General features: G+C 38.8%; 1 protein-coding gene across 3 annotated transcripts in view; it reads right to left on the bottom strand.

The window, feature by feature from the left end:
• Positions 1-14653, bottom strand: part of LRP1B (LDL receptor related protein 1B) — a 591311-nt gene that overhangs the window by 271513 nt on the left and 305145 nt on the right. For all 3 annotated transcript variants that reach the window (XM_090143529.1, XM_090143530.1, XM_090143531.1), the window contains exon 4: positions 890-1009. In XM_090143529.1, the coding sequence (XP_089999655.1) occupies positions 890-1009 (120 nt within the window). The remainder of the gene's footprint in view (positions 1-889; positions 1010-14653) is intronic.

Genomic DNA, 14653 nt, shown 5'->3' with positions numbered 1-14653 from the left:
AGGGAGCAAACTGATTATCCCTCTCAACTATTTGTGCTGGAAATGTCTTAAAGTTCCTTAAATGAACTGTCACAATTTCTAGATTAAACTATCATCCACTGCATCAGAAACTATATATTTCTCTAATCTGAAGAGCAGCTCCCTCAAGTAGGACATATAGACATAATACCATAAAATCAAGACATGCTGTTTAACAGTGGCTGAGAGTTTAAGTAATAAATTGACATTTTAAAAACTGCTGCTGAAATTATTTCCTCAGCCATGTTTTCAATCACAGAACATGACAACCATATAGAGCAAAAGAACTCAGAATAAATTGCATTTATGAAGAATCTGGTTTAGAACTATTACTTGAAGAGAGGAATGATTGGGACTGAGGAACAGAATTTCAATCTACTTACAAAAAGAGAAAAAAAAACAAAAAAAAAAACAAAAACAAGAATCGAATAAAAGAGAATTAAAAAATCACATATTTTAAAAAAAGAAAAAGAACACCAATTTCAGTGGACATTTAATTATGCTAGAATAACTTTCCCAGCTGCATTGCATGATTTGGGAGTGTTCATTTATCAAATTGCAATCTAGATGTGATTTTATGGACATGAGGCGAAATGCTCTATGTTGTACTGCAGTTAGCAGGCAAGTCCTGACTGATTATGGGGGACTCTTTCCCCTGCTTGATTCCACAAGCCCATGCTCATTTCCTGATGAGCAAATACCACTGAAGATGGGCAAGGAAGCTCATCCATGCTCACCAGCTTCCTGTTGGTCTCCCAGTATGTCTCCAAGATGAAAGCAGGTAACCCACCACCAGCTCATTGCACCTAACAGACATCAAGGAGTCATTAAGAAATTCTTGTGTCAATCCTACAGCACCTTCCTTATTTACCTGTGCAGCTTCTTCCATCACTGCTTGTTTCATAGCCATCTCCACAGTAACACTTGGTGCCATTCCTGGTAATGGCACATTTGTACTGGCAATTCATCTGTTGGCATCTGGGTAGCAATTCTGTAAATAAAATTATTAAGAGTAAATTGTTACTAAATATTATTTCTATTACTGCCAAATCTTTAAATATATATGTTTGTGTAAATGCACATCTCAGGAAGGAAACGCAATCATCATTTCCGTTAGTTGTTGTAGGAAATATGCTTATGACACATAATGCGTTGTCAAACGTTTGCTTTGAAAATTGTATTTCTGCAACATAATAAAAAGAAATCACATTCCATTTCTACCAAACATTGTGTACAAGTATATAATCAAGGCATACTGTTGCTCTGCTTCGATATTTATTTTTTCCACATCAGTCATATTTAAAGCAACGATTCTGGGGGAATAAAGGAACACCACATCTCAACCGGTTAGATTACAGTTCTAGAAAACAGCAAAGGCTATGAGCAAGTTTTCAACATCTATGCTGTCTGTATTTGTCATATAAATTGATATTTTGAAAGCTTGCTTTGATTTACCAATACATGTATAACTTTCACGCCAATCAACGGGCATACATTCTGGTTCAATAATTCTGCATTGGACGTTTACTGTTGAATAAACATTGGACATGGTATATGTCATTACTACTGAAATCCTTCATAGCATGTATTGCTTAAATCCAAACAACCAATACAAGGCACAATGTTAACAGTCATAAGAAATATTGCAGAAATAAATACTGTAATGTTTTCCACCCTGCAACAGCATGAAAACAAACTAAATAACCACTTCTCAGCCTGAAGCTGGATGAAGTGCATCAATTATACTGCTGATCAAAAAAAGAGTGTTTTGATGAGCAACATTTTTCCCTACAGGAAAAGGATTATATAAAACAATTGTAGAAGTTTATTCCAATATATTTTTTAAAACTATATGCAGATGTATCAGAAAATAGCTTGAAAATGGACAGAGAAAGGTTCCCTTATAGGACTGTCATAAAGGATCTGGGAATGTCCTAAAGAAAAGGAGAAGTCTATAGTTCAACATTGGTAGTTATAATGCATCTGATCAATATTCATCAAGTTCTACTGCAGGCCAGAATTAAAATTAATATGACGAAGAGTCAGCATCTGAGAACTGGGGTTTCAGTTCAGGAGCATCTGCTGCTGCCAAAATGAAGTTGACATTCTGGAAGGAAAGTGGATGTGTCTGCTGCCCAAAGTTGTACTTACTATATAGCAATAACTACTACAAAAAAAGTGTCACACAACTATCAGAGGAAAGTCTCTAGAATTTTATAATCTGCACGATCTGTAGACTGAGTAGAGACTGATAAACCATCCACTGCCCAGATCTGCCCATTTTCCAAATGGTTTGTTGGTTATTTCTCTGCCTTCTGTGCCTTTGTGAAAAGGAAGGTAATAAATTTTGGCTGTAGTTTGATGTGTCGGTTTTTTGTCTCTAGTCCAATCCTTAGATCTGTTACATCCTTTCAAGAATAAGTCCCATTCAGAATGCAAACGAGAAAACTTCCCCTGAGGTAACCTGAAATAGGGTTGCACACCGAGGTGTGCAGCTGGAATCAAGGCTGATTATATAGTATCTGTTTATTTAACATTTCTATCTACACAAAATCAACATATACGTTTCATTTTCTAAGCAAGCATGGATCAACCATTCTTCACGATTTTCTTCTTCAAATATTTATCTTGTGCTGTACAGCCAGTAGCTTTTACCAGATGATAACTATTTGACTCACAAACGGGACTTGGCTTGTTTGCACTCTTTCCATAATGGATACAGATAACCAGCAGTTTAAACTGGAATAGTGAGACCTGTACACAGCCAGTAAAGGCTGCTGGAGAACAGCAACAGTAAATTGGCAAGTGAGATCCATTAAAGGAAAGTGAATCAAACCAGCTGGTCTGCTCCTTTTCTTATAAAATCTGTTGCTATCTAAATTATTGCAGTAAAACGTAGATGGCGTTTAATGACATAACCGTTGCATTTTCTTTACAGTAAGTAAAACCAAATCCTGTGCATAGTTCATTTCTGCCAAAAATATTTCTTGGCGCACGTCTCATCACTCATTCTTTCCACACATTTCTATTTTTTCACACTGTCTATCACAGCTTTGCTGGTGCCCTCATCCCATCTGCTGTGCTTTTAGAAAGGGCTTCTCCAAGAAGGTATTCTGCTCATTTCCTCCCCTTGTGCAACTACTTACACTTGCTTTGGTACAAACTGAGTCTGATCCTATTGATCAAGTAAGAAAATATTTTCAGATTACTTTTCTCAAATGACACATTTGACGATTCCCTGTCAATAAAGGTTTGAGGCAGTTAAAACTGGAACACTGAGCAAACCCAATTTTTGTTCTTGCATTTCAGCCAGCAATAACAAGGAGCTTTACACTACAACTACTTTCTCCAGTTTCCCTGGAGGGAGATGACTGGCCACCCAGCCAGCCGGGAGCCCTTCAAACACACCAGACTTAACAACAAATCTGTTTAAGAAGCAGTGTCAACAGCCATATGCTTCTGACTTCAAACTAAGATTTCTTTTACACTAAATTATCAGCTAGTTTATTACAGCAGAAATTGGCTTCCATTCACAGTTCCATTACTGCCTATGTGAGAGACGTCTTCATGCCCCAGAACATTTCTGCTCTACTGCTGATCCTCTAAATGTGTCAGGGGAGCTCACAAATGGAAAAGTACAAAGTATTACAACAACACCGAGGGTAAATAAATCTATGTTCTATTTTACTAGCTCTTCGGCTTTCGTCACTTTAAGTAACTGATCCTGAAAACCTTTGGATAAAAAAAAGGAGTTAGCTTGCCTCCGGAAATGTTTGAAGAATTGAAGGACATGCTCAGGAAGACAGTGTGTGCATTTATGGCTGGGTTAGATTTGTGGCAGTCTACTTGGGAAGAGGTGAGTAGGCAAAGAAAAATCATAAAGCAGTGAACATCAATATATTTAATGCTCCAGACTGGAAATTTAAAGGAATAAAAAATAAGGGCCCTCATTTCAGGCCCTTCCATCCTTGCTTTAGGATAAAGTAAAATTCTCCACCCATTTTGGTCTCCCTTTCTGAACATGAATTAGTTTACAAAGTACACAGGCAGTGAAGAATGAGCATCACCAAGCTTTCAACTTTTACCACAGCTACAGAAACCTCTAAATTTGTCAAGCATAGTATTTCTGCTACAAGATTTAAAGGAAGAAGCTAAACTGAGGGAAAACAACAGAAAAGAGCTTTATAGCTCATAACGAGACCCACAATTCAAGACATGGAGCTGCAGAGCAAGGCATGAGATTTGCAGAAATACAGGATAGCAGAAGTAGCTGTGAATGCCTTTTGGATGATTTATTTTTCCTAGGCCCAGGGTGTACTGCCAGCACTGATTTAGGTCATTTTGTTCAGTGTTTTCTTTCTTCCACAGGAGACATTTAGGGCAGCATTTTTTTCTTCCTTACGTCCCATGAAAGCCTCTCTGAAGCTGGGTTCCAGCTCTATCACAAAAGCCACCTTGCTTTCTGAAATACACCTGTGTCAATGTCATGCTTACTGACTTTCATGTTCTTCTGAGCCTCCGGAATTCAGTCCCATAGGAGAGGAGTCAGTCAGGCAAAGATGCTGCTGATTTCATCTCCTCTAACATGATATACCTCTGACAATGACTCAGAGGAGAGGTAAGCTTTTTGGACAAACTACTCCCACAGGATTTTGCAGTAATAAAATCCTGGCTTCATTTATTCCTTCTGTGTTCAAGGAAATATATATATTCTTATTATAGCCTATCCAAGATGAATGATATGCAGATCTATCCCCCTTTGCATGTCTTTTTAATGAATGAATGAATGAAGCAGTTAATCTGCCTATCAGTTCTGTCAGCTCCTCCTGAACTGAAATGGGATTCAGATCAGGTTCTAAAGCTTAGATGTTTTGGATGTTGTCATTAACAAGAAAAGCACTTCAGCTTGCACTGACTAAATGCTGTTTATATTTTCACAATGAAGGACTGTTGAGCAATAGAATGAATTTAAGAAGATGCCTCAGTTAGCCTTCCCCCAGCAACATGCATATAGGTGCCATTAATTTTGAGCCATTTTGATGATAATAGGGCTTTTTGGCTGTAATGGGTACCCAGTAGTTTCATAAGTATGTCTATAATATACAAATCCTGTACGGCCCTTTTCGTAATGATGCTGGAGAGTATAGACAACTTCCTATCATGCTACGCTAAAATTAGTTGATGATGTAATGTTGATAAGTATCAGCTGTATACAGCCATAGTAAGTGAAAGCAACTGGCTGAAGTTTATTGTTCCAAGTTCAAGATAGAATGGTGAGGAAATAATAGAGCTTCTGCTGTCGATTCAGGACTTAACAATTTGAAACAAGGGATTCTTATCAACAGTTCATCAGAGAATGGGTCTGAGCTACCACTGCAGTGCTGCCTAGGAAAAAACAAATGCAGATCTGGGAGCATCAGGATTAATATTTTCCATAGGGAAAGCATTGATCCTAATGGCCAAGACACCAGTGAGTTCTTTTCTTGAAGAATGCAGCTCTTTGTGACTGTGCCCTGATGGATACCATGGAGACAAACCTGGATTTGAGTGGACCCAGGGAAAGGCTGCAAGGATCAGTAGGGGACAGAGAGCTGTGAGTCTGCCACTCTGTGTTGGCTGTGTTGGGAGATGAAAACTATGAGCAATCATGGCTGCTGTCTCTTAATACATCACAGCATCATGAGTAGGAGAAGAGAGACTATTTAAGCTAATGGGCTATTGGCAGAAGTACAAATGGGTATAAATTGCTCATTAATAACTTCGGGCTGAAAAAAAGACGTTCTTAACTATTACTGTAATCAGGCTCTGAAACTCCTCTTTGAATGGAAACAACAAAGACAGAAAATAAATAAACACTTTCCACGTGGATTATGATAGATTTGTGAAAGACAGCATATGGAAAGGCCCCTGGAACACCAGACACTGCTTTCATGACCCAGGAGGTCTCTTTTACTGCTGTATTCCTCAAGCAACAAAGCCTCTTATGCTAAAATTCTGCTTTTCAATTTGGAACCGAGATTCTTTTCCCTTTGTCTCTAAAACTCCCCAAAGGAAAGCTTATGGGAGCTTGTTGCTGAATTAGTCTTGTAATTGTACTCCATACATATACTTATTTTTCTTAAATATTTGGATTCTTTTTGGCAGCTTTGTGTTTCCTGAATATACTTGATCTTATCGCTCTGTTATTCATTGTTTTTATGATTCAATATTCATTCACTGATGTCTAGACTATCCTTATCACACCCAGGCTGTAAGCCTTATTTTTCTTTTCTAGTTCATTTTCTAGCTTTTGAAGTGCAATTCTTATACTTATTAGACTCTTTAATATAATTTACCCAAAGGGCCTTTTGTTTGTATTTTTGTTGTTGTTGTCGTTCTTGTTTGTTGCCTTTTTTTTATTATTGTTGATGTTATATACTAAGATAAAGCTTTATACTTTGCTTCCCTGACAGAAAAGCGTTGCTTGATTGATAGAATTCAATTGCTGCACTGAAATAATACAGCCTGTTTTTATCTCACATTTGTCGGTCATTTTATTACTTTTGACTATCATACCATAAAAATATGACAAAAGTATAATGATCTTTGTCACGCACCCCAGGTCACAAGTCTGTTATGGTAGATACACTGCTGAGAAAACGAGATGGAAATCTGAGATCAGATTCATAACCTTATGCTCCCATTATGGTGACCTCAGCCAAAGTTCAGCATAGAAGCAGGGATCAAATTCCAAATAATGTGCACTATTTTTGGGGGGACAAAAACACTTCAGGGAAAGAAAAACCAAGACCTCTGTTTGCCCCTAGACTAAAGCTTAGGTAAACATTTCCTCCACCTACTTTTTGTGTCAGATCCAGCAGCAGCCTCTGCACTGGGTCTCCAGATGAGTCCTGCTTCCTGGCTTGTCATCAGGAGACTTGGGAAAACACATGACTAATGCTGGCTTTTATTAGTCCCCAAAATAACCCACTCATCTAGAAAAAATAGCCAGAAGTTAGGAGCCTGCAACATTGAGACTTTTACAGATAAGTTCTGCAAGCTAGCCTCTAGGTGCCTATAGCTGCAGGGATCAGTTAGGTAGCATAGGATTTCTATAAAGTGCACAGACAGGGCAACAACCTACCATGAATGGTTGAACTGCCTATGGCAAGTTGCAATCCCTGGGTATAAGCGAAATCCTTTTCCTCTGTAGCCTGGATGACACATGACTGCACTTCTTCAATTCCAGAGTGCAGAATCTTTCCCTAAGGCTTGGATGTTAGGCTCACATTAATATTCCCAGGATGTAAGCAGGGAAAGGGTATCTGAGAATGGTGCTTTTTATGGGTGCAAAGCTGTTCCTGAGCAAGCTCTACAAGCACAATTGTCATGTAAACACCAGGCAGCAGCTTTAGTCATCTAAGTTACTATCTTTAAAAAAAAAGTTTCATCTACACTGTACAAAATGTCCCTACCCCTACTATTGCATTTCTCCTCCACTTTGGGAAGTCTTTGTACAAAGTGCCACGTGCTGACAATTAAATGTTGCTGAACAACTTCATGTATCATTTTAAACAGACATTACAATGTATTTGTCTATTTTATGATTAGAAGAAAATTACATATCTTGTTTAACAAACTTTTTGTCAGCTCAAAATCAGAAGTGCCTTACTGTCATCACAGGTCATGTCCTGCTGAGTAACAAGTGATTAACAAGATTTTATTAAAAAAAAGACAGATTTCTCCTTGTGTCATTTTCAACCTAATTAGAGCAGGAAAAAAAAAAAAGGGGGGGGGGGGGAGGGGGGAGAGGAGGAGAGAGGGAATGTTGGAGGAAGAACAAAGCTTCAATAACCAAATCAAACCTTCCAAATCCATACTGCAGACAGTGTTCCTTTTCAGAAGTGAAAATATCCATCTTCCAAGTATTAGCTAACAGCATCCCTGGACAATATTCATGAATAAATTTATATTTCAAGGATGTACTACTGAAACTTCTTCCTGCCTAAATCTTGACCTACAATATTTGGCTGAGCTTCAAAACAATTTGCTTTATGTAGCGTTCCTCAACCATAGCATCACAAAACATTTGAAAAGATGAGATCAGCAGGTAGTAGGCATGTAGTGAAATATTAGCTTCACCAGTGGAAATGGCTCATTATTTTGACCTTTTGCTGTTTTAGTTATACCTTGGCTGTCATACACGTACATAAGCATAAGCTAAGGAGAAGTTCACCTGGGAGAGTTCAAACTGGGCAAGTGATTTCATGGCTGAAGGGAAGAGACAATTTATATGGCTATTAATCTGGATATAGGATATAGATATAAATAATATATATCCGTCAAGAATACATACATTTAAATTTTTATAAACCAGTGTATAGTTATAGGTATTTTCACAGTATTGAATACATACAGGTTCACTGAGTTACTGAGAATCATCATTAAGTTATGTGTGTCTAGAGAGATGTCACGCACACTTACAAGAAGTCTGACAATACCGAACATATTCATTAATAAATCAGAAGTGAAAGCAGTAACCAGCAAAGTTCGTGCATGGTGACAAAGACTGGGAGAATGGATAAAATGTAGAGAGGACCTGCAGTCGTCCAAAAGCAGACTTAGTAATCCAAACCTGGTCATACAAAATGCATTTACAGAGGTAGCTCCTGGTTTCTCAGTACTGTAAGTTGCATTTCTGTGCCTGAGATATGCTTGGAGAGACAAAATACAACTTGGTGGCTGGGGCAAAACAACCTCTAGAGGGAATACAGTTCAGCGGTGTTCTGGGAAGGAAGTTAGGAGGCTTCTCTAGGGAGCTCCAGAAATCTAAATATGGATGAAGAATCTGTCCCTGGTAAGGTAGGCCCCTCTCCTGCGCTGTCCTTTAATTATTCACATTCCAGAACTATGAGTCCCTATTCTCCTCCCACCACAAAATGCTTCTGGGATTTCCATCTGAACATAAGAAAGCACTTTTTCATCGTGAGGATAGCTAAACACTAGGACAGGCTGCCCAAAGAGGCTGTGGCATCTCCATCATCATAGGCATTTTAAACCAGACTGGGCACAGTGCTGGGCACCTTGGTCTGCGTGACCCTGCTTCTCCAGCTGGTGGTGATAGAGGTCCCATGGCCTCTGCAGGCTGCGCTCTCTCCATAAAGATATGCCCCCAGTATTTCATCCTGCAGCAACCTGAGGCACACAGCAGGGAAGGAGCACAACTGCAGGCCATCTCCTGGGGGCATGAGACAACGGGAAGAGGATAAGGTCAGGATGAGAGCAGGGTGACAGGTGAGAGGGTGGTGGGAAGGCAGACTGCTCCAGTAGAAGCAGCTCTCACCTCCTCTCCCACCTCTCTTCTAACCTCGAACTTGCCTCCAGCAGTAACAGCTGCACAAAGCTGGCAGGACACAGGAGGCTGTTCATCCTTGCACAGTAAATCTCCAGTTCTTCAGTCAAAGCATACAGCATGTCACCTTCGAGACTTTTGCACTAGTCAGCTATCTACTTAAGCAATAAATAGAGCCAGCTCTGGCATCAAAATTCAACAAAAAGCAAAGTCACTCACTGGGGAAAAGGAAAATTATGCTCTATTCATCAAATGAAGGAATAAAAGGTATTTAAATTTCACAATTGATAGGCTCTCCAACGTAAACTCCCATGTGATGCTGCATTGTACAAGTGCTGTTGTGAGGCTCTGGACTGTTAAACTTTGGATGTGAAAAGCAGTTGTGGAGGAGAAATAACACACCAGCAGTACTGATAGGTCAGCCAAATTACAATACAGATTCTTTCATCTGCAAATTTAAAGTTACATATTTTAAAAGAGGGAATACATAAGCTTACTCTGATGAAAAGATGCCTCATGCTTCTGCTTTTAAGTATCACTCTCTTTGACCATCAAGTATTTTAATCATTTTGTTCACTCTCATACTTATATACTCAGCTTTATTTCACATTTTGCTGATGCTACTTTGCTATGTGCTCAAACACACTGCTGTTGCATCTCAGGATTTTTTTAATCATGCTTTGTATTTATGGCTTTTCTTTTTGTAAAAACATATAAATATATGCAGATGAATATCAATCACATCATCCCTTTACTGCAGGTATTTCAGAGTAGTAAGAATTTTAAGCAATTTTAAATAAAATAACCTCAAGCTAAAAACTACTCAGTACAGTGCTCTGGAAATGTTAATGAATAATTGAAACACCAGGTGTTGTGCTGTACCAGTCACCCAACACATAATTAGGGCAGGGTCACTGTGATGCCTGCTCCTGCGTGTGACTCCAGTTATCTCGCCTAGCCACTGGATAACAAGGACTTCTGTGAGAAAGAAATGTGACTGTTCAAGTAGTTTTATAAATGTTTATGATTTCCTGCTCTATTTAATGGCAAGTCAGTTCACAGTGCCTCATCATTGCTGTCCATTGTCTTAAAACACTCTCTTGTTGATGACTGACACATCTGACCTCCTCATACAGATCCTCTCATTCAAAAACAATGGACTTAAAGTCCAGTTACATTAAGCAATTAAAATTTCATATAAATTTGTTTTACAGCATCATGTAACACATGATTTAACAGAAATATGCTTTTAAAATGGACTTCAGTACTAAATTCGTACCATACATCCAAAACTTTTTGCAGTCCAGAAAGATATTCTGATGAGTTTCCAAGAAATGTCACAGAAATGTTTACGTTTTGAAATATTGTTTATTGTGAAACCTTGGAACAAATGGCTTTTTTAATAAGACTGTAAAGTAAAAGTTTATTTTCAGATAACTCTTCAGTGAAGACTCATGACTGAGACCATTATTATCAGATGTGTGCCTGTTGCCATTTTATGCTAATCAGTTCTTATCATAAAATAGACCAGGACATTGCTCTGGATGCTTTTAACTGATGTTTTAATTATAAAGATATTAGGAAAGATGCTTCACACTAGCAATCTTTCTGCTCTGTGAACTCAAAGGAAAAGCTACAAGCGAGACCTCCCCACCTCTCAGAAAGATGGAACTCTACAGCTCTGAACACTTTGGTGTAAAGAGCAGCCCTTGTGCTGGTGCAGGGCTGATTTATATCAAGTTACTAAGGGATAGTTGTAGAGAGCAGTAATCCCTTTCCCATACTTTAATAATAGCAAGTGATACTATGTGCACAGACCCAGATCATCCTAAGAGTTCTTAATTCATCCAACCTCAGTCAATTTTCTTGTACAAAATGCTTCAGCTGAAATTCGTAATACTTCAATTTTCAGTACTGCTATCTGTACCTAATGAAATCGATATAAAGTGTTTCATTTATTCCTAGTGGGTGCTGGGCTTGGACCTTATGCCATCTCTACAGGCAGTGAGGTTTGAGCCATTCAGCAAGTTGAAAGAAAGTAATATTTCTGATATTTTCTATGACTTGGAAGACACATTTGAAGGTGCTATAACAGATCTTCTTGGTTTAGATTGGCTCACCTTTTCCTGCGTTGTACAAAAAAACTCCATCATTAATGGTCACGAATGCCTATTGATTCCCCTTAGATTAAGCAAGGTTAATTGCCTGCTGCTCCTTGGCATCTTTTTAGCCTTTTAGCCAACACCGATCACCTTCTGATTACCTGTGGTGAGATGCAGGTAGATGGCAGAAAATTACGTATTATTTTACAGGGATACAAGTTACAAAAGTCCTATACATATGGATAACAAAAGTATGTCTTCAAGACTTATACATTTATGCTGTACGGCACTTAGCTTGCTTGTTCCATTGAATATTCAGCTACTAAAGACTAAATTCCACTAAGCAATACTTTCCAAGAATTGCTTTTACTATTATCTAGCTGCATTTAGATAATACTGGCTTCTAAGAGACCAAGTTTCACTGCAAATAATCTTTGTAGAAATTAAATGTTCTGGAAATCAATGGCAAAGGTTTGGCAAATGCAACGGTTTGGCAAAGGTTAACAAACAAACACACCTGTTTAGCTGCTACTGAAAGATAACTCAGAAACAAAGAAATCCCACTGTTCAGGTTTGCTAATATCCCAGGTCACTCTACATACATGCATCTTTAAATAGCAGAGACCAAGATCAGATTCACAAACACTTATGCAAGGGGGGGGAAGCTAGCATCTTTATTTACTTTGTGTCGTTCTTAGTGATGTGGAAAAATATAATTAAATCATTTTAAAAGACACCTATAATAGCTTTTTCCAACGTCCAATTTCATGCCTCTTCATGGAAGCAGTACCTCAGAAATTGCTTCTCTTCATGAGTACAACTTCACTTGACAGATAAAATCCTCAAAAAAATGGCCAAGCATAAACCTCAGGCTCACGAGGCACTCCCTGCCTGGAAGCTCAGCCAAGGACTTGGAACAATTACATAAAGGGATTGAATAGCAACAGATCCCAGAGAACCAATTGTGTGACTCAATAACTGAACTTCTTATGTGTACAGCTGCAGCCAGTGAAGGATAAGAGAAAGGACTTTAAGCTAGAAGAGAATTAAAAGCAATCAGCAAGGAAAAACTATACCCAAGAAATAAAATTCTTACTTCACAGTATTTTTATTTTTTTTTCTGGGAGACAGACATACAGACTTTAGAACCATAGCAGGGTTTGCAGTAAGTGGGACATTTTTTTGCAAGCACCATGTAAAGTGTCTGCCACCTAAAGAGGCTGAGCCTGTAAGATTTTCCTTTTGCAGCAAGCAGCATTGGATTGCAAACTGCCTTCTGAAGTGTGTTTGCCCCATTGAAGGTGCAAAACTCAAATTCCCCATGGAGCTGTTTATTGCTGCTGGAGTCTAAAAGGATTCACAATTGCCAGTGCTCAAAATAATGTTGCAAAGGGTTTTCCCAACACTTTACTTATCAGAGCATTATGAACCTGTGAGTCTTGTAGCATGCTTGTATGCCAGTGTGCAGGAACGCTGACATTTGATAAAACTGGAAAATATGCATCCTTGACTTTCAAAGCCTAGAAAATCACTGTGATTTACAGCTGCTCTCCTGATGTCTGGGAGGAGCTGCACAGCTGGTGTATACTTGGTGTCTTGTCATCTCACCTTGTAACCAGCAAGTATTATTTAGCTGGAAATTTTCTGGAAGAACTAAATATACTAAGAAAGCAACCCACTGAAAATATGAAATTAGCAATAAGATTGTAAAATATGATAATGTTTCCTACCATTTAACCATGACTCATCTTGCCTCATTGTTTTTCTTATATCTTACCCAACTAACAAGACTTTAGCCTTTGGCAACATGTAATTGATTCAGAGCTGCTGAGTTTGAAAGCAACAGAAGCACAAAAATTGCTTTTCATTCATTACTCCATTTAGCTGCAAGTCAGTGATCTATCCAGCACAGCAACTCCATGGCTTAGAATTGTGCATCAGTATTACGCACATATGCTATTGGCACAAATAACACATAGGAAAGCTTAATCTAATTTCTACTGAATATTTCCATAGAGAAGTGACATTTTTTGCTAGGAGTTCTGCAGTTTTGTTTCAGTACTTCTGTTCAAGTCTCTACAGCCACAAAGCCTTTCCTTGAGCCTGTACTCTAAACCAAGCAAACTGTACGCAACATACTCCAATGATGTATCTTCTCAGTGGCACGGATTTTTTAATGGTTGGGTAATGGTCATATTTTTATGCAACTGTATGTATATTTACATATGAAGAGGGCCACTAAGATGACCAGAGGGCTGGAGCACCTCTCCTATAAGGAAAAGTTGAGGGAACTTGGCTTGTTTAGCTTGCAGAAAAGGTTCCAGGGAAACCTCATTGTGGCCTTCCAGTATTTGAAGGGAGCATATAAATAGGAGGGGGAACAGCTTTTATGAGGGTGGGTAGTGATAGGACAAGGGGGGATGGTTTTAAACTGAGAGAATGGAGGTTTAAGTTAGATATTAGGAGGAACTTTTTGCACTTAGAGGGTGGTGAGGCACTGGAACAGGTTTCCCAAGGAGGTTGTGGATGCCCCATCCCTGGAGGCATTCAAGGCCAGGCTGGATGTGGCTCTGGGCAGCCTGGTCTGGTGGTTGGTGACCCTGCACATAGCGGAGGGGTTGAAACTAGATGATCATTGTGGTCCTTTTCAACCCTAGCCATTCTATGATTCTATGACATATACAAAGAAGAAAATGCAGTTTTTTCACAGGAGAAGTCATTGCCGCATTTGATTTGCAGTGACAATGTAAGTGAATGTCATTCTCACAGCCCACCTCTTTAGTTTCGTTGTCCAAGACATAAAAGGAAAAAGCTGACAAGTTGATGTAACATGACATAAAATTCTCACTACCAATTTCAACATGCCATAGCTGGAGATTATTAGAGGCACAGCTGCAAAGGATAACAGAAAATGAGCTACTCAGGTGATGCGCTTTAGAGGTTAAACTGTAGTACAAAGATCAGCCCCTATTTCTAGCTACTGAGAATAAATAGGGAATTGCCTTGGTATTTACAAAAGGGCTTCATGTATGACTTCAGCATTTGGCTACTATATTCTGGCACACTGAAAGTTAGCCCAGCTCTCCCCTGGCTTCTGAGGGAGAAAAAAAAGCAGAAGTGGGGGGTGAAAAGCACATCACTTTCTTTTTTCTCACTTCCATTTCCAATTCTGACTATGCTCAAGACAGTGAGCACTGCCACA

Source organism: Phasianus colchicus, chromosome 7, assembly GCF_987193195.1.
Source record: "Phasianus colchicus chromosome 7, bPhaCol1.hap1.1, whole genome shotgun sequence".
NCBI lineage: Eukaryota > Metazoa > Chordata > Aves > Galliformes > Phasianidae > Phasianus > Phasianus colchicus.
Note: the sequence above shows the minus strand (reverse complement) of the source record. Positions and strands in the feature narration are given on the sequence as shown.